Source organism: Halichoeres trimaculatus, unplaced genomic scaffold (assembly GCF_033239565.1).
Source record: "Halichoeres trimaculatus isolate MK-OKI-2021-1 unplaced genomic scaffold, fHalTri1.1 fHalTri1_scaffold_2, whole genome shotgun sequence".
In the NCBI taxonomy this organism is placed as follows: domain Eukaryota; kingdom Metazoa; phylum Chordata; class Actinopteri; order Labriformes; family Labridae; genus Halichoeres; species Halichoeres trimaculatus.
In genome coordinates, this window is record NW_027437180.1 from 21276845 (window position 1) to 21297889 (window position 21045).

At 37.9% G+C, this 21045-nt stretch overlaps 1 protein-coding gene across 2 annotated transcripts; it reads right to left on the minus strand.

Annotated features, from left to right (window-relative positions):
* Positions 1–871: 871 nt before the first annotated feature.
* Positions 872–20333, minus strand: vav1 (vav guanine nucleotide exchange factor 1). Of its 2 annotated transcripts, none has more exons than XM_074664113.1 (29): positions 18857–20333; positions 18248–18343; positions 18031–18147; positions 15282–15398; positions 12212–12270; positions 11415–11480; positions 10837–10945; positions 9841–9933; positions 9637–9705; positions 9438–9541; positions 9248–9347; positions 7638–7733; positions 7464–7532; positions 7296–7382; positions 7122–7207; positions 6895–7030; positions 6699–6808; positions 5829–5930; positions 5650–5744; positions 5524–5546; positions 5145–5181; positions 4809–4945; positions 3662–3727; positions 3389–3420; positions 2291–2401; positions 1970–2057; positions 1694–1823; positions 1183–1334; positions 872–1090 (listed from the first exon to the last, which is right to left on the minus strand). In XM_074664113.1, exons 2-29 carry the CDS (start codon positions 18332–18334, stop codon positions 1037–1039), a joined length of 2532 nt encoding a protein of 843 aa, XP_074520214.1. In that variant the 5' UTR covers positions 18335–18343; positions 18857–20333; the 3' UTR covers positions 872–1036. The 2 variants fall into 2 exon arrangements, with proteins under 2 accessions (XP_074520214.1, XP_074520206.1); XM_074664105.1 differs by having other exon boundaries at positions 9841–9936; positions 18857–20331.
* Positions 20334–21045: the final 712 nt, after the last annotated feature.

A 21045-nucleotide genomic window follows, 5' to 3' on the forward strand; every position in this document is an offset into this window, starting at 1 on the left:
GGATGCAACCTCTTGTGTCTATAACACAAACTCTGTTTTTGAAAATTGTAGACTGTTATTGCTTTGTCTTAAGGGGAGAAGGCACGGAGGGCTGATGGCACTACTATCGCTGGAATAGTATGCATCATTTCCAGTTCAATCACTTCCAGCTTTGGAGAGGATTGCCAGTCTGCAAGAACCTTAATTCACAGGACAACACCTTGATTCATATCCACGCACACATCAATTTTCTTCTGCTAATCAAAGGACAAGCACTGTTGAGAGCAGACCAAGCAAGTCAACACAGAAACATCTCCAACTCATCTGGATCTCCTCAAAAGTGGTACTCAGGAGGCATCCTATTCTGATGCCTGATCCACACATTCAGGCGCCTTTCAATGGAAAGGCGTAAAAAATCCACTCCAAGCTCCCTTACCATCCCTGAACTCCTGACTCTATCCTTATGATGGCATCACCTGTAAGGATGAAACTAATTTCTGGGATGTGTAACTGCAATCTCAATGTTTGTAGAGAAGAGTAATTAATGTTGATCAACTGGTTAATCAAAAGATTTGCCTTCAAGCTCAGCTCCCTGGTCATCATTATAGTCTGACAAAATACTAGTTTAACTGCTATAGCAGTTTTAAAAAGCAGGAAAATAAACATTGTAATTTTTACTCACAGGCCCTGTATAATAAGAAAGTAAAATAAGTAAATAAGTTGTTTAAAAAAAAAAAAAAAAAAAAGCTCAACTTTCACAGTGCAAATTAGACATGGCTGTTCCATTCTAGAAGATGAATTACTAAAAAAGACAAAAAATAAATAAATATATATTATTCAGGTCAGATGAAGAAGAGCTTTATTCACATCACTAAATAGTCATTAGGTCACAAAATTCCTGTCTCTCTCTCACACACACACACACACACACACACACACACTAACACACACACACACTCACTCTGGAACACACTCGTGCATATGCATTAATGCAGTTGATGGGACCAGGCTCCACACAGACCCCTGAAGTGAGAGTCCACACATCTCTAGTTTCATGTCAGCAGTAGTCAGAGTAATCCTCCTCTACGTAGTTGGCTGGAAACAAGCCCACCTGGAAACACAGGAAGAGTAACTGTAAGACAAGATGCATCGCATCGGAACCTGTGAAAATGTTTCGGTGACCAGGTGCTTCCAGTTCCTTACCCGGCCGTACACCTCTCCTTTCCACCAGCCGCTGTGACCTTTCTTGGAGAGGATCTTGATGGTGTCTCCTTCCCGTAGTGACAGCTCTGTGCGGTCTCTGGCTGAGAAGTCGTACCTGGCCCTCGCTACGCCAAAACTCTTCATGCTGCCTCCTGTTAAATGATCAAAGGAGAAACATGAATTTAATTGCTGACATCAAGAATTTTTATTCAGTATCTGAAACACAATATATGAAGAGATAATACCAATCACATAGTGTTTCTTTTGTAAAATATTATAAGCCAATATAAGCCAAGTCAAGAGTGGGTTACTTCCACACAACTGTACCTGCTAACAAGCTTACTGAGGTACAGAACATGATGCAATAAAACCTGTTACACATGCCTGTCAAAAGTAAGACAAAGATGATGGATACATACATGCACAGACATTTGCATGCTACCTCAGTATTTAGCTCAAAGCTAGGCTGTACCTAACTAAGCTTCAATACAGTGCTAACAATGTGTTTTACCTGGTGTGATATTTGGCGTGTTGTTGGGTGAGTTACTCTGCTCTGGTTGTTTGTAAGGTGTGCACAGTGTGGTGTCCACTTCCTTAAAGTACTCCTTCAAAGAGTTCTTCTGGTAAAACTGAATCAACTCCTGACACAGAGAGAAGAGGAGAGCTTCATTAGCTTTAGAAGAGGAAATTGAGTCAAGTCTGTAGTCTCCGAGGTGGGTGCCGGGGTCAGAGGATCTCTTCTGGTCATTGTCATTACATTCTAATTGGCTGAGGTTGAAGGACTTACGATTAAACCCTTGAACGCTTTCTTGTCATTGATGCGGTAGAGACCCTCCACGGAGGTGATTTTTATGTGTCGAATGTCCATGTTGAACCTGGAGGAGCAGAAAGGGGTCAAAAAATAATAGGGAGAGAAAAGTAGAAGTAAGTCCTGTGAGCTTTAGAAAAAGAAAATATAAAAAAAAGAAGAGAAAAGAATTGAACAAAGCTAATTGTTTGGAGAATGATAAATATTTTCCAAATGCTACAAAATAACTGCAAACAACTTGAGTTTAGGGCTCAATCTCACTAAATCGTTCATCTTGCTTGTAAATTTGCAAACGCTTACTTGATGCTGATGGCAAACTCTCCTGCGTCTTTTTGTCGTACGAGGAAGGTTCCATCAGACCGAGACATCAGCAGGTTTTTGGCTGCTGTTCTGTCCATGTTCCCTGCAAACCTTAAAGCACAGTGAGGGCCAGAATTTTATCCTCTGTCCAAATAATGAATGACAATAATATAATAGCATTAAATTAATAACTCTTCCCTAAAATAGTTTTTACATAAGCTTTATCTTACTGATGAAATGTTAAAGAATAATTGAACTTTGTTGATAAAGTTTGTATTCAACTACAAGTAACAAAATCTAGTGTAAGCAAGTAAGCTCCATACAAATAACTAAAACATAAATAAATAATTGATAAAGAAATGTTATTGGTCTGCAGTAAATTGAAAATGAAGGCTTATGTGTGTGGTTAATTTCAATTTTAAGTGGGCAGAAATTCATAAAATTGCAAGTTAATTTTGGTTGCAAGAATCACTCTTGGTAATAACTTTCATCCAGCACCAGTACAACTTGGCTTTGGAATTATATTAACACCACACACTGCCTCAATCTTGTACCTTAAGTTAAAGTTTTGAACTCACATCTCACCCATTTTTGCACATTGATACAACTTTTCAAAACACCCATTTTGCATACATTGTACGGTATATTTTGAAATAATACGTTCATCAAAGGGACCTTGACCATTGTAATCTTTCTACTTGGCACTTTTACCTTTTGCTCCACTTCTGTGTTAACCATCATTGCAACACACACCAGTACAAATTCTCGGCAAGTGTAAGCCTAGCTTCCTAACATCAGGTGGCGCCAAAGTAAATAAAAAGTCGAATCAAAGGGACAATGGCTTTAAACATACACTTTTTCAGATTCAGTTTTTTATGTTTTGTGCACATTGTTATTATCAGGAGCTCAGGGGGTGGAGAACACTCACTGAAAGGTGTAAATCTGTTATGTTAAATACTGAGCACAACAGTGCCAAAAAGGGTCATTTTCTATTGAAGCTGTGCCACACAGCTTTGCTCAGCTGCTTTCCAAGAGGCAAAAAATAAGGTCACAGGTGGTTAAAATGGTGATTGCACGAACATTCTCATGAACACTCACCACTGGAAGCCAGACAGGTCAGGGGTCGGCCTCTGAAAGAGGGTGAGATCAAACACAGGTGAGATGCCAAAGTTGCAACAGTCTGTGGTCATGGTGGTCAGTGTTCTTCTCTAACTAATACTGCCAGTGAAGGTATCAGCACTTTTCAGCTAACTTGTGAAAGCTGGCGCTAGCTGGTGGATTCAGAAGACGCTTTATGATATCTGAAGGCTTTGTCTGTTTCATGGATGCTTTGTGCTATTTGGTCATTTTTATGTTTTCAATCGTACTCACAGAGGCGTAGGGCTGAACTTTTTGGCAGGGGAACCACCCCATCGGTCCAACAGTCAAGTTCCTTCCCTGAGTGACACACACAACAACAAATCACATGACAGGACTGGGTGGACCCAGTATCGCTTCAACACATAACTGAATATCACATAGTGACCACTTTAATTCCCAACACAATCATAACAAAACACATCAGATATTGATACAACGGGGTTTAAGACCCAAAGTTTAGAGGATGTTTAGCAAAGATTGGAACAAAGTGATGATTTGTGAATAAAAGAATGAATCAAAGATGAGTAAACAGTTATAATACTCAGTGTGAAAAGACCAGTGAAGGAGCAAAACTTTCAAGGAATCATGAAGAGTTTTTAACTGATGCTGAATTGGAACACAGCTGTTAAAGTTTGTTTATGAAAAAAGGCAACAAGCTGGAGGGTTTAAGATTTTTTTTTTTTTAATATAATTTCTTTTTGTATACTGTTTGTACTCATGGCAGACACAACAGCAGGATTTGGCTTTAGATGTTCAAGTATTGTTATGAAGGGAAAATTCTACAAACACAGCTCTGCAATCTTTCTATCACTTGATCTTGCAGATAGAATGAGAATAATTCTATTTTACTTTGATAAAGAGGATACTATCCTCTTATATATTTATTTTTGGTTGCATTTTTGCAGAAAAAAAATGAAAGAGGAAAAAAGAAAAATGAATTAAATGAAAAACTACTTTCTGTAAACTAACGATCCTGTTTTCATTTTTCATATTTTCTTTACGTGAATATTACTTGATGACTACATCAGATCATGCTTGCATAAAAGGAAAAAAGGAAGCCTTGAAAGTATCACAGTACTAAATACCTTGACCTAAAGCAGCTATATTGAAACTAGGCGCTGCATGGTTTATTTTCCATTTCAAAACTTCAGACCTTCATCACACAGAAGCGGCAGGCATGTGCTGAGGTTAGAGGGAGGCCGTGGAATATGGAGAGCGATACATGGAAGGGAAACTAAAAAAAGAGGCTAAAGTGGCAAAAGCACCTTAAAGTCTTACATTAACCAAAGCCAATGAGGCCCCAACAAAAAAAAAACAAGTGTGACCCTCTTTCAGTTTTTAGAGCGATGCTGTTTAATTGCGAGGTTTTTAACTCTACCTCCCACCACGGCAGGTCTGCATCGGCTTGGGTCAGTTCAATGATGTCACCTTTAGACAGGTGAAGTGGCTGGCCGAAGCCCACAGGGGGTGGCGGCAAGCCATAATACTCCTGACACACCTCCATTTTAGGAAATCCTTAGACAGAATGGGTGAAAGGAGGTACAAGTTAGAAGATCTGACACATTTGCACTTCAGTTTAAAAATATATATATAGATGATTGTTAACGCTAAGGAGATGATTCTGCAGAATAATAGACTCTACCGTGAAGGGATTTAAAGCTTTTTTATGATACATTTTCAGAAAAGAAAAGCATGGTGTTTGATATCTACTTACCAACGCTGGAATTTACAGAAGGCCTCTGTCTCTCTCTCTGAGGGACAAAAGAATAAAAAAAATTGAGAAATTGTACCATCGTGTCTCTTTCTGTACATGTTGAGTCAAAGTCTGACTTCAACAGTTGACTAGATAACTCAAGTTTTTACTGCACGTCAAATTTAGAAACAATGCCTCTGCTGCATCTTTTCCCTCATTTATCTTTATCTTAGCTTCAAAAAGTAGGCCAGTGAAAGCAAAAAAAAAACTAAACAGAACTCAAAATGTATTGAAAGCTTTATGAAAGGAAAAGAAAAAAAGATTTAAAAAGTGTTTATTATCACCACAACCATTCTAAAAATGAACAGATCGGCATTACAAAAGATAATCATTGTCTTACCTTCTTGACTGTACCAGAATGATCTGTAGATTAAAGAGAACAGTTGGTGTCAGAAGTGTAGATTAGAAGACTAAAAGCATGAATGCATGAATTGCCATGTAAAAAAAAAAAAACATTGATACAGACCGGAGTTTCGTCCACAGGCAGGGACTCTGCCTAAACACTCTTTGTGTGCAGCCATTTTGCAGCGAGTGCAGAGATAGCCCTGGAAAAATATCCCTCTTCAGAGGACAAAGGGGACAGCTTGCCTCAGTGGATGAGTTTCTTTGAAGAGTTAAAGTCAGAGAGTAACTGATAGAAAGTACCTCAGCAGCATGGAGCAGGCCTTGCAGCAGGTGGTTTCCTCAAAGCAGTGCATCTGGAAGTCATGGTTGTTGGCCGTGGAGTTCTCTGGACACATATTAGACCTGACAGGCAGTAACAAGTATTGACAGAGCTGGTTTACAAAAAAATAAATAAATCTGGTAGTCTATTTGGTATTCAAAGATCGTAGAAATGAACAGTAGCAGCAAAACAAATGCAAAGACTCACAATTACATTTGAAACAAACAACTTCCAGAATTTAAATTAGATTGTAGGGATTGATCAGACGAGCAGGCTGCAGCGCACCAAACATAAATGAGGAACGAGAACCTTGTAAAGTAATACTTAAATGTAAATTTGAGAGCTAACACATTGATACTTTAAGCTCATCAGCTCCTCAGTGTGACAAATATCAGGATTCTGAATCGGCTATGCTACAAACCATCTTTTTAAAAAAACAAGCAGGCTAACAGGCACCTTGTGTTCACATCTGTAACCACTGTTTGCACCCAGCGATTAAATTCATCCTCGTAGTTTGATCCACATCCCTCATTCAAAGCTGGAGGCTGGCTGGTGTTTTGATATCCTTCTATATGTAATTTCAGCATTCATATGGATGAGCTGTAACCTTTAGTTCTTTCCTAGACTTCTTTCTCATAAAATTACGCCTTGCTTTTCTCATCATCAAAATAATTTTTCCTTGTAACATTATAACCTCATTCTTTAAACCTGTTTGTTGTTGTTGTTTTCTCTGCTCTGGCCATCATCCTCTACCCCTGCCTCCTTGAAAGAATTAACTGTTTATGTATTTGCTTTCATTTGTTCCCATGTGTTTGTACCCAAAGTGTGTGTATGTGTGCGCAATCACTCACAGAGCCATTTCAAACTGTTCCAGCCATTTCTTCTTTAACTCCCTGGTTTTGAAGTAAAAATCGTACCCACACCTTCCGTAGCAGTCGAGCAGGAGGAACAAATAGGACCACTAATAATAAAACACAAAAACACAGCTGGTTCAATGGAAGGTTCCCAGATGAGTGGTGTCACAGAGAAATGTAAAAAATAAAAGACCTTTTTTTTGTCCTTTTCTCCCGTTGTTTCATCTCGTATCTGGTAGTTCTGTAGCTCAATGATCTCCTTGAGCTCAAAAGTCTCTCCACTCTTTTTCTTGCACACAAACACAGCCTTATCAAAGAGGAATGCATACCTGATGAGCAGCAACAAGAGCAGAAACAGTCTAAGCTCAGGTGTACAGTATTCACACATGATACATACTCTTAAGCAAAGACAACACACACCTGTCCTGTTTGGACTTTTTCTCTGAGCTGCAAACCTTCAGCTCTCCATCGATTTTGGGGCGACCATACATAGCTAGGGACAGTGTCTGAAGAGCAGAGGAAATAATGTCATAAAAACACAAACAATAAAAACAAAGCTGAGACAAACAGATTTAATGTAAAATGTGACCTCACCAGGTTTTCTATGGACAGCTGGAAACTTGTGATCTGTCTCATGACCTCATTGTCTCGCTTCACCTCGTTCACACACTGTGCCAAGTCCTTAAAAAAACAACAACTGTGGATTCATGTTTACATATTTACACTGAGGTTAGTGTCGAACGATTAAACACAGCAGCTTACTCTCATGGCATCAAGAGCTGTCCGGAGGTTTTCTTTATCTGTGGGGTCCGTGGTGTGTTTTACAAGCTCCTGCGAGCACGACCAGAAAAAAATAAGACAAAAGGACAACAACTAAAGAACTCATAACAGATAAAAACAAATACATTAAAAAATAATCTGTATGTGAAAACACACCTGTAACAGCAGGTGATACTTCAGGACCCTCTGCAGTGGCACCATCAGAAGATCTCTGAGAGAAAAACGCCCACTATTTGCTCTCTTTGAACACTCCTGAGGAAGAAATGATAAAGGGAAGTGATCATTCACAGAAGAGCAAGGACGTGGGACGAGGATGTTGTGTGACTTGACTGGTCAACCAGCTTTTCCTCTTGTACCAACAAGAGGTATTGAAACAAAAGTTCTTCATATGACCCAGAAAATTATTGAAGTGTGTGAAAAAGGTTAACAGGATAACTGAGACAGCAAACAGATCAGATCATTTTATTTTCCTTTACATTTACCATCCCAATGCATAGTTAGAGTCTGGAGTTCAGTGTGTATGCTGGAGTCAACTACCTCTAAAAAGGGCAGTTTTAACCCTCTCACCCAAAAAATGCAACTTACATCACAATAACATTCAAAACCAGTATACCTATACAAAGTTGTATTATAGAATTAAAATTGCTTCAACTTTACAACCAAACCCTCTGGTCTTTCTAAACTTCACCTAATGTTTGGTTTTATATGTATTTTATCAATAGGGTCTCTTTACCTTACTTCACTTTCCCATCTTTCTGTACACCATCCATAAATTCTCAAATGTAATTTTCTTACAAAAAAAGCAAAAAAAAAAAAAAAAAAGGAAAACACATTATGATTCTTTGACTGACAAATTAGAGTAATCAACTGTTGTACATGAATAGAAATCTGTTTTAGTGGTTGTATGTTATTCTTGAAAAATTTCTGACTTCTCAGGGAGTTTGGGTTTTCTGGCTCAAATGTGGGGATAAAATCATGAATCACTTTGAGACTCCAAAGTGATGAAATAAAGGAAAATCTCTAAAAAATAAAAAGTCACAGTTAAAGCACTTCATGATGCTTTTCTCATTTCATTTTAGGCACTGTATGTTGAAGTGGCTTAATAGTGAAGCACAAAGAAAATGATGTCTCATGATTGTTATAATAATGACTTTGTTCAGTCTCTTCCTTTCTTCAATTCTTTGCACCTACGTGCATGGATGCAACTAATGAGACATGGCGTACCCTTAGTTTAAATCCATGTGAATATTCTGAACCAAGCTTCTAGCCTTGTAAACACTGGTGGCACTTTGTTAAAAATGAAGCAGTGGTTGTTCCGCTGTTCAGGCACAAAATAACATGAAGATTTTTTCTGTATATGAAACAGGCTAGAATTTAAAGTGATGCATCTTCATGATCTACAGCAGAAAACAAGTGCATTACTGTTCAGAAATTATTTCTTGACAGTTATTTCTTTATGAAGCTGCTGCTATGAGTTACAGGATGCTGTATGAGCAGCTTTTTCAGGCATTTCTCAAGGGAAAGATTCTTCACTGGTTAAAATCTTATGAGTAAATATAACTTTGCAATATGTTTGTTAGATAAAGTGCAACAAAAAATGGTTAGGGTTTAAGCTGAGATATCACTCTAAGATCTCTTACTTGACATTAGTTTCACACATTATGAATGACACATTACTAATTTGCATAATTATTCATGTGCATAGAAACGTGCGAAAGATGCATCATCATACCTGCTTTGTTCTTATATGTGTGTGTCCTTCTTACCTCCAGTTTCATTCTAATATCCTCCTTCGTATTGGAGAGCTTGTCCAAGTGTTTGGTGGCTGTTTCCACTTGACTGCAGTAATGGCCGTATAGCAAGAGCCTGTAGTGTGTAAGCATTTAAAAATACATTATAACCCATATGTAATTATACCCATTTTCAACTAAAACAATGTTTTGTTTGTTTCTGTACCTCTCCTTGTAGTTCACAAACACCTGGTACAGGTTCTTGGCTCCAAAATTAAAGATGGATGTCCTGACTTCCTCTAACAAACCACGGTGGGTGATTGCTAAATCCTTTACACACAGACACATGTGTTAAAAAAAACATGTAAACATAGCTTAAAAGTCATTGTACATGTTTGATTATGAGCAGGTGAGTAGATGATTACCTTTATGTTGATGAAGATCGTCTCAATGTCCGGGACTTTGAGAAACTTTTCAAGAGGTTTCATAAAGTGCTAGAAATAAGACGTGATTTTTTACTCTCTTTAATAGCGTGCAAGTAAATATGTATGTGTGTACGGGTGGCTTTTCCAGTAAGGGAAATTTCCATGCATTGATTGTCTATAGGGAGAACCAGAATGTGTACACACCTGCAATATAGATTCTAAAGTATCAGTGTATTTCTCCTCTGTCTGTCTGATCTCCTGTAAGCAGCACTCTCGCTTGTCCACCCCAGTCTTCTGCTGCTGCAAACACACACACACACACGCACACACACACATACGCACATACGCACACACACACATACGCACACACACGCACACCACACATCTGTCAAATAAAGCATTAAGACACCAGACAAGAGGACAGCTCCAGAAGATACATAAAAATACTTCTCATAGGATGAGTTGAATTTTGGTGTGTATTTCTAAAATGCTGATTCATTTTGTCCCACACAGTCACATTGGGAGTAGCAGTATGCATTAATATATAACAAGAAGTAATAAAACCAACACTTTACAATTCTACAGCAGAACCTATAAATGTGGATGGTTTTCAGTTTCAGTGGTGAATCCTGATTTTGGTCCCTTGAGGCCATTTTATTTTATGAGCCTGCCTGAAGCCTCATTTTCACCAGCTGTCTAATAGTCAGATTGAGTCTCTATGAATTATTTAGCTAGGTGACATTTACACATAATGGCTTTCCTGCTGTATGGTGCTTCTGTCTGAAGTCATCTCATAAAGCAGCCCCAGTCTGCAAATGGAGATTGATATCCACACTATTCTCTGTGGTTTTGGTTTTAATTCCCAAATTAGAGGTTGAAACGCGCAGAAGGGGCATGAAATATATCTGAGAGATTGGATATCTTTGTGCTGTTTTATATTTGAGTTCCCCTGAAAAAAAAATTCTGCTTACCCCCTGGAAGCTTCAGAAATATCACCAGATTCAAATTTACCTCAATCGAAATCTTGACTAGTTAATCCGCTGAGGAAGATGTGGAACTTGAGGAAACTGTAATTCTATGGCAAAACTAACAACACCTGATGATTTTATTTAACCGATAACAAGCAGTGTTTGGTAAACTGTTTTCTAGCACAGGCCATGAGTCCATCAGCGTCAATTTTACTATGTTGTGTGCACTCACAGTTTCAGGTTGATCTTCTGTCCTCATCAAGTCTTCATAGATTTCATCTCCTTCGTTCTCCTCATCCTCAACAAAGTCATACAAGTCGTCGTCGTCATCCACTGTATCACTGATACACACAAAGCCAAGAATTACGTTAATATCAAGTTCTAAGCTGAAAATCTTTTCCTGTAACTTTAGAGATTTTTCTTATTGGCAGGCATCTAAAAAAATTATATAAAATTATGTCGGGATCATAATTTATATCATCTAATGATTTTAGCCTCATGACTGGATTGTGAACTATCACAATCAGTATTTTAATAAACAAACTCTCTCCATCTCTCATATATCAGGTATTTTATTTTCACTTTTATTTATATATTTCTGATAATTAGCCCAAACTGTTTGCACACTATTTTCCCTGCATGTATGGACTTATATAATTAATACCTCCTTGTACAAGTGTTAAACACAAACCTAAGATGAGTCTTAAGCTAATGAGCTACATCTATATCACTCCAAGGACATGAAGTCAAACAAAAGTGACAGTAGACAAAAAAACACTCAAAATGATTTATCTGCAGTAAAAGACTCACTCTATCAGGTCAGACAAACCGCTGTAGATCTCTTCATCAGGAGTACATCCTTCCAAAGGAAAAGGCCTAGAGATGAGAGAAGAGTGTGAGTGTGAGATGAAGAAGAGAACAAACAAATTACTATCATCCATACATCTGTTATCTGAACTGCTTCATCAAAATCATTATCAAGTAGATAATATTTCATGGACAAATGAGACTGGAGGCAAATGCACACATTTTTCAACTACTGCAGTGAGTGGTGTTTCACTGAAACAGCAATTAACACTGTAATCAAATCAAGACTTATCTTTAAGGGAGAGTCATTCATTAATTCAATGATAATCATAATATAGAAAAACATTGTTCTAACATGGTCTAAAATTTGCCCACTGCACAGTGTGTGCCAATAAAGCAATAAGCTATTCACACCCAAACTGTTTTTTTGAACTAGGCTGTATAAGTCTGGTTTTGGCTTTGTGTGTGTGGTTTCCTGTCAATATGCAACCAGCCTCAAGCGGACCGTCAACGAACAGCAACTCTTAGTACTTCTGCCTAGGCTTCATTTTTTAACACTGGATGTTACCCCTTGGTTTTGTATGACTTCTCTCTACTCTATTTTTGCTACAGTTAGTATCTCAGCTCTACCTCCTGCACAGAATGAGGAAAAAATAGTTGAAATATAGTAGAATAAACATTTCTCCAAAGATATTGTCTTACTACACAATAAAACACACTTATAATGCAGTACAAATGCTTTAACAGAGTTGAGTGTTGAAATGTACTAAATGATGTGACAGAGAAAAATGATTACTCACTGGAGTCCTCTTTGTTGAGCAATCGATGTATGAGAGAGGATGGACAACGTGTCAATGACCTGTGACGCATTCAGACAGACACAAAGGGTTAAAGGGTTAGTATACAGTGAGTAATCTCTGTCTCTACAAGGAGACTAAGATACACAGTGAGAGCTATTTCACACCTTTAACACAGACACTAAACAATTCTCCAGTGAGCTTGTGTCACTTTGATCGAGCACTGTTCAACCTCAAAACCAAAGCGATGATGAAGATAATGTTGGTGAGTTAGCTCAAACTAATATCATGGCAGATGCGGTCAGAAACAGACTTGGTATATAACACACAGATCACAAATGAAGACGACGGCTCTTTTTTTGACCAAACGTCACAGTGAGCTGAAATAGATCTAAGTACACAGACTTCTTTGTTTCTAACTTCATTATAAACTGCAAAAACAATTCATTTCCAGTTTTTGTTTGTTTGTTTGTCTGTTTGTTTTTTTTTACTTCAAAATATTTTATTTCTCTTTACAATTCACTTTTGACACTTGTTAAAACTGAAACCTTACCCTGAGTTGAGTTCATAGATATTAATATTAAAAATTAGTTTTTGTTCTGTCAGACAGAGATATCAAAAATAAGTTTTCCTGTGCATTGAACAGTCCCAATATGGGAAAAAAAAGTCTTGAGGAAACTTCATATCAACTCCACCTTCACTCAAGACAAGAAGGAGGAAAGATGGAAGTGAAGATCTTTGCATAAAATGTCCACATGAACTTAAGTGAAAAAAATAAACATGAATAGGCTCTGCTCACATTTCCTAAAGTCTTTAATTTCTTAGGGAATATTTCATGCAGTACCTAGTAAATGTAATGACAACTCTGATCTTGGTCCTGAAGCTGGCCATCACAGTTCGAACAAAAAAAAAAATCTTCCTACTGTCGATAGACCCCCCAAGTCAATGTTCTTTCCAGTGTTTCTCAGTTGCTTTGGTTCATTTCTTGGATCAGAATTGAAATTCTCAAAACTACTTCATCAAAAAAGCAGTTTCTCATTTCTCTGAACAAGTTGCAAATGTTTTGCGACATCCATGCAAATGAGTCAGTACAATTCTCTACTGTTTCCGACATTATCAACTGCCTATGTCTGTTGAATAGGTCCCCCCCCCCCCCCCCAACATTTAGACATGAGTTAATCTCATAAGTCTTTAAATGCAAAAAGGCTGAACAAGTTACAATATGTCAAGCATCTTTCCACATATTTCCATTCGACTTATAAACCTGTCTGGGTTGGTAAATTGCTCCCTGTTTAGTCTTTACTTTCTCTAACAATGGAAATGTGTGAAGTATTACATCAACCAATGATCAACCAGTTTTCTGAAATAGCTCAAAGGTTTATCTCATGAACCATCAACTGTTAAGTATTTATGGGTACGATCCTCTGTACTGACAGTGGCAACAAATTTCCTAGGACAGTAAAGATCTGTCACACCTGTGGACCATGTTCTCAGTCATAAGCTTAAAATGGACCAGGTTGGTTGAAGGATGCAGCCAAATGTTGGAAGAACAACTGTGTCCTCAATCATTCAGACTTTTTGTCTACAGAGAAGATATTTGTTGTGATGTAGATGAGAATTTGTGGTCCAACATACAGCACCATAAGGAGGTGTAGGAAGACTGCACTGCTCTGTTATTCCCACAGCACTGCATGAACAGTTTTCCCCAAAGAGACAATTCTGTGTTCACAGTTCTACTTTTGCTTTTTGTTTTTTTTCTTTGTGCCATGCAGCACCTTCTTCTTATTTCTGTATTCCACTGATGGGGTCAATCAGCAAATACAGTAAAAACAGTAAAAGCATAGATATGAATTTTGTCCAGTCTCTTAAACCCCCACATAAACTAAGATGAAACTTTTTAGGCATCAGACATCAGCATGTCCTTCCAGAGAACACTGCAGTACTGATAACATGACTAAGCACTTTGACTGTCCTATCCATACACAATGACACGAGGACTCGTCATTCTGACGCACTGACACGTTCACTGACCAAGATATTTACTTTTGAGGGATAAACCAAAGAATTTTGAGAAAGAGACTGACTTTTGCAGGTAATCCATGGTGTTTTACTATTTGAAAGAACAGTTTTTAAAAAATGCACAAACTGTTTTGTAAATGGCAACGATGATTTGAGAAATGTACCAAAGCAACCTAGAAAAACTGTAAGAAGCTTTGCCATGGGATGTGTGAACAGAGCCTGTTTCTGCAGTGGGTGTTGTCTATGTTATCTGCCACAGCAGTGGTTTCAGGTCTTAATAATAACAAAACAGAAAGGGTCAGTCTTGCCCCTAAACGTTATTATTGCTTCCATAGGTCATTCAGAAGCATATGTATTGATTTTCATCTGTTTGTTAACCAGTAAATAACTTCCCACAGGAAAAGCATCAATCATGTTGTTTTGACCATTGAAAAACAGCACAGATAAAACCACACCTGTGTGTTTACTTCATTTTACTGAACTGGATGACTGACTGGGACTAGTAAAGTGAAACGAGAAGCTCAGTGAAAGTAAAACACTGCAAACTACCCAAAAAAGGGCAAACACACCAAAAAAGGTCCTCTATTTGTGGACTCATTAAATTTATACAGTAACTGCTTCCTCTTATACACCAATCAAGTATAAGCACATCACTAGTCTGCTGTGGTTCACACCAAAGTCTCGAGGCAGCGCTGCATCGAAAGTGAAAGAGAACTCTGTAGCACCCAAATTCTTTATTCACTGAGCGGCTTAAAAATCACCAGTTTGCTTCCTGTCAGGGGTATGTGGGTGTCTGCAAGCTGCAGTGGGGAGTCAGGACTACTCACACATTCTCTACCGTAATGACTAGAGTAGAAGTGCACGATCAAATGATAGCATGCAGACACATAGATAGATAGATAGATAGATAGATAGATAGATAGATAGATAGATAGATAGATAGATAGATAGATAGATAGATAGATAGATAGATAGATAGATAGATAGATAGATAGATAGATAGATAGATAGATAGATAGATAGATAGATATAGATGCATGTGTTGTGTTAGTACCTTTGCGAAGTCTCGGACATCAAACAGGTCAAAGGCTTCAAACAGTTCATTCTTCTTCAGACGAAACTTGTCCTGACAAACTACCAGAAACATCCGAATATTCTTCAGGCACAGGAACTACAAAAAGAAACACAAACATTAATTTACTGTTACCAAGAGTGCTTCTAATACTACAACAATTCTAACTTTATGAAAGGTTCACTTATGAATCAGAGCTCACAGCAAAGCTACAATTGCACCTAATTTACTTACTTCTCAAGCAAAATGTTAATACCAGCATGTTAAAATGAAGCACGTAAATCATTAATATTCATAATAATTGATAACAAAAGTTACTTTTTTTACTAGGGTGCTCGAGGAAACCAAGACAGTCACTAGGCATGAATTTGTGCAAAACTGGTGGTCAAAATTTATTAAAACTAGAAATACTTCACTGATATGTAAACATAAAAGAATACTAGACTAAAGTATCATTGAAAAAATGACTTCATGTAATGAAAGACAGTCATTAAGAAATGACAGCCTGAGTCTGGTTAAGATTTTAAGTGTGAGATGCAATTTAAGTGACCTTACTGACAAAGGCTCTATAACTGTACTGTAATCTAGACAAAACGTGCACAAGGACAAGGATATGAAACCCGAAAACAAAAGCTCCTTGGGGAGGTGGTAACTCTATGACAGAGTATGCAAATGCTGCTCCGCCACACAGACCACATTTATGAATATACGCAAGTGAACACATACACTCCATCTGATACTCTTATTAGCTCCATGAAGGGTCTATTCTACTGCTTCAATTTAACTACAAAGTAGACCACAGAGAGCACAGAGCGCAGAGCAACTGACATGGTGACCAGACATTTTTGTTTTACACAACTTCCTGAAGCAGCTGCTCTGCTCGCTCTTTCTGAGCGTCTGTCTGCTCAGCAGTGGGAAATGCGGAACTCTAAATCGAGAAAAAGGGGAAATGTTGACTGTAAACCGATACTGCTGCACCCAGCATATTGCTCTGTAAGGATTTTTTTGTGAACTAATTCCCTGTAACTCAACAGTAGTGGCATCGGGAAGATCCTCTCATACATGTGTGTGCACATCAGAGTGGATCTCTGAAGATTCATGCATCACAGGATGTTTCTTCACCACTCTTGACCTCATAGGATTTCCCAGAGTTTCATAAGCACGTGCCAAACCATATTACCTTATGCTCTCACACACAGAGACACACAAACACACACATTTTGACATTATGGTGAGTTTTTACAGACATAAGTCAAACTTCCTTCCAGACATTTGGTCAACCACGTGTCAGCCCATCTATCTTCCCTGGCTTACTCTCCTACTGTTGGTCTTCTACATGTTTTTACCTCAGGTAGAGGTTAAAGGTTATGACATCATGAGCTTTTTCTGAGAAAAAGGATGATATATCTGAAGGAATTCACCCATTCCTGAGCTAGATTTGGTTACATCAGCAAGCGTGCCTGAATGTTACACAATTACACCTAGTGATTGGCATATCAACTTTCTGACAACATTTTTCTTTCAATGAACGATTGTCAAACCCTAATATCAAAAGCTGAGATAGTCATGCCCCATAATACAAAAGAGGTGAATCTGTCTCCTCAGAGCCATGAACGCCGTGTTGTCTCTGTTTTCAGCCTTTGTGCTATCCACAAGTGTTATCAAAAGCGAGTACTGTGTATTTATCTATGTTTATGTGTTTTTTCAAGCTATTTACCATATTTAACAAGACGCAAGTGCTCTGTCATAAGGACACTGTTGCGATCCAGGTATTAGTTCTGATGGCAGCTTTACAGGGGATGTGTAAATAATTACAAATTTACTAATTCTTAATTGATAAGTAACTGTTAACACAATGAACAAATGCAGAAACTACTCTAAAACTCCTTGGTCAAAGAGAGAGTGACAGCAGCTAATGCTAGCAAGCAACAACTTCCCAGATTAAAACACTGTTAATGAATTCAACAGAAGCATCATTTCTATTAACTATAATGTTTGCTCTCTATAACCAATGAGGTGTTGGTTGAATGCTAAGTTTAATGCTGTGATCTTTTAGTACACAATGAGCCATATTTTAACAAGTAGAAATGGCTGGATGTCTTCACAGCCTTTCATGTCCATTGCCTTAACAAATTCTGATCACTCAAGAAGCTGAGGAGCCTTATTTTTATGTCCTTGAACACAACACTGTGTCATAAAATCTGCTCAGCTCTGAGAACTGATGGTAGAGAGAAATAGTGGCCTAGTAAGCACAGAAAAACTTTCACAAACACTCTGTTGATTTTAACGGTAAGAATACAGTCAAAACTTTATTACAGTTTATCAGGTTTTTTTGTTTTGTTTTGTTTTGTTTTGTTTTGGAAAAAAAAAAGAAAATACTTTCGCTTTGGAAGCAGATTGAAATGCACTTGAAACTATTTTTTAGACTCCGAAGCGCCATAAATTTTTTTAGTTTTGCTCTTCTCAGTTGTCACCCCCTCCTTACTCTCAGCACACATATCCCAGATGTTTAAAGATATAAATCACAGTATTTTCCTATCAGACTGAAGGCCCCAGTACTGTCACCCTACTGCTATGGAAATGCCTTATGGAAATGCAGCAGGAAAAGGTATGTGTGTGTGTGTGTATGTGTGTGTGTGTGTGTGTGTGTGTGTGTGTGTGTGTGTGTGTGTGTGTGTGTGTGTGTGTGTGTGTGTGTGTGTGTGTGTGTGTGTGTGTGTGTGTGTGTTACCTGGGACATCTGTGGGCGCAAGTTGATCTCTCTGAGGTTGACGGCCTGAGGAAGCAGGTTGTTGAGCAACTGGCAGAGCAGCACGCCGTCTCTCAGAGCCTGAGCCAGGTCACACACCTGGGACAGCACACACACAGAAATAGGCTCTCAAAATTAAACAGAGGAACCAAGACAGGGTGTGGGTTCATGTGTATGATTTGTGTGACAGGTGGTTCACCTGGGCACTATCCCATGTGACCCGGTGGTTGTCAGGAAGAACTCGACAGTCGATCAGCCACATCGCACACTGCCGCCACAACTCCATCTTTACTTTCTGATACACAGACAAATAATGAATAGATTAAACTTCAGACAAGGAGAATACATTCTTTATACAAGGCCCAATGTAACATTTCCATGGATGAGCCTGGCTCTGTAACATCCAACAGCATAACTAGTGTGGTGAAATTTACAACCAGAGATGAGTTTGCTTCATAAGAAGCCAGGAACAAAGACTGAGTTCACACTGATTTGATTCACAGAGAATCTATGATATTTGGCCTTGTTTTACACAGCAGTTGCACTGAAGCCCACTTTTCTACAGTTAAACTTCTCTTCCTCTTTGTAAAATATATTTTTGAGGTCCGGGAACAAATCAGAAAAATTTTCAGAAACAAATCAGTTGACCTTCAGCAAACCCTGAGCAATCACTTCCACCATGCCCTTACAATTAAATACTGAATCGGCATTCATACTGTAAAACATCAAAAACCTTTTCTGTACTTGTAAAGATAACTGTTTTCCAATGTAGTATCAAAGCAAATCAAGTTTTATATTAAGTTCTCACCTTCAGTTTGTCCTTATAGTTCTATGTCTTCTTTTTCAGTGTTCACCTCCCCGCCTTTCCTTTCATTTGTTCATTGTCAGACTTCAGCGCTCTCGTTCTGCTTTTCTTCCGTGGTGGGTGTTCTGCAGAGCTGCACTGAGTTGAAGGCTTTTAAGTTCGTCCCGCAACTTCCTTTTTCCTCTGACGCACCCTCACACAATTGCATTCACGTTCATTTGCACAAACACACACATGCATGCATACACACAAAGCTGCTGCTTCTGCTGTTGCTGCTGTGAGCGGTTTGAGTTGATGAAACCATAGTGTGATACTTAGGTGAAATGCCTTGTATTTCATGTGTTTGCCTAGATTTAGAGAGCAAATGTAGAGCACAAACACAAATTAACCAAGGGCGGCCCACAAATAAATGTCAGTTGAAAAAAAAAAAACATAAAAAAGACGAGATCAGCCTTAACATTTTAAAGGAAAATGCTTCATTATGAATCCCAATTTCATATCACTTTTAACGACTTGTTAAATTTCATTTTTCTTATTTTTTCAAGTGGGCTGAGAAACGTATTACCACCATGATGCAATTTAAGGAAAATCCTGCACTAGTGTACTGAATAATTGAGAAACATCTTAGATACTAAATGCATCCAGCAGTGTTTTTACCAGGCTATGGGCAAAAACATGAATCCATGCAATGGAAGCTTCTCCAACTTCCCCGAAAAATTATTTAAGCAGCTCTGGGTCAATTGGTGTCAAAAAGATGTAATCAGGAACACCAGAGCTGTCTTATATAACCATACATTTATTTAAAAACAACTATGAATAGAATTTTTGAGTACTTGTATGCTATTTTTTTTAACCCTCTGGTGCACAGTGGTCACTGCAGTGAACAGCTAATTGAAAGTCATGTTCTTCTAAATGCAGTGGTCTCTGTGGTGAAACTGCACATCAGTCTCTAAAGTGCTCTCTGCTGCACCACTCGTTGGGGTTCATTCAGTGGTCAGTTGATGTAACTACAAGTAAATTTTCTCTGGCTCAAAGATGACCACCTTACAGCGACACTTGCGGACCCCTGCTGGACTGTCCTGTCAATCCCTCTAGTCCAAAAGAACTCCCGAGGTTAAATACATTTTATGAAAAGAAAATTAATATAAAGAAAATAAGGAAGACACGAGCACGTTTTCATTTTTTTTTTAACAAAAAATGAAAACGTGCCCTTAGAAGAAAAAAAACACTTTAAGAAAATCTTGACATTGACTTTCATAATTAATGTATCAGAGGGTAAAAAAAATCAATACCCTGAAATATTACCTTTTAGATTCTATATGATCAATTTCAGGAAAAAAATGTGCATTGTCAGGGATTAGGTCTCCATTATTCCCTCAACTTGGAAATATTCGTCCTGTCCTCTAAAACCTGTTAAATGAAGTCTGCCACAAAATGTTTTTCAAAATCCTCTTGTCAATTAAAACCAACACTTAATCTTGACTCTCTAGGAAGTATCTGAAATAAATGGCTCCCAAAGTTCAAGTTGCCCTCCCCTGGGTAAAAAAGAACCTTTTGGGAGAAAAGAACAATAATGAAATTGCATATTTCACTTATTTCATTCATAAAAACATACAAAACAGTATTTGAACTTAACATATTGTAAAAAAAAACCCAAAACAAAACAAAAAACAAACAAACAAAAAAAAAACAATTTACAACCACTTTTCATAGAGATGAAAACAAAACATAAGATGAGTCCCTCAAGATTAACTGGCTTATACGACTGGCTTACATACACTTACTAAGTGGGTTCTGCTTTTGATAGAATCTCAAATATGTAAATGGATAGTATCAACTTCCCATTTTTCTCTAGAGATTAGAAGCATTTTGTTCATTTTATTGATTTTTTTTTCATTTGTTTCACAATAAACCCAGGGATACATGTAAAACATTTATATACAGAACAGTCAAAAGATGGTTGCACCAAATTTCTTAAGTGTCCAATTCCAACTTTCTGCTAGTTAATCCAGTAATATAAGGATCACGACTCATTAACCTAGAGATACACAAGCATAAAAGCCCAATTAGAATTGTTTGGAGCCTCTGGTTAGTATACAGTAGGACTAAAGTTTTGCTTGTGAACACAAAGGCATCACTGTTTGAGAAATGATGATTTCTCCTAATGGAAAAAAAAAAAAAATCGATACTGC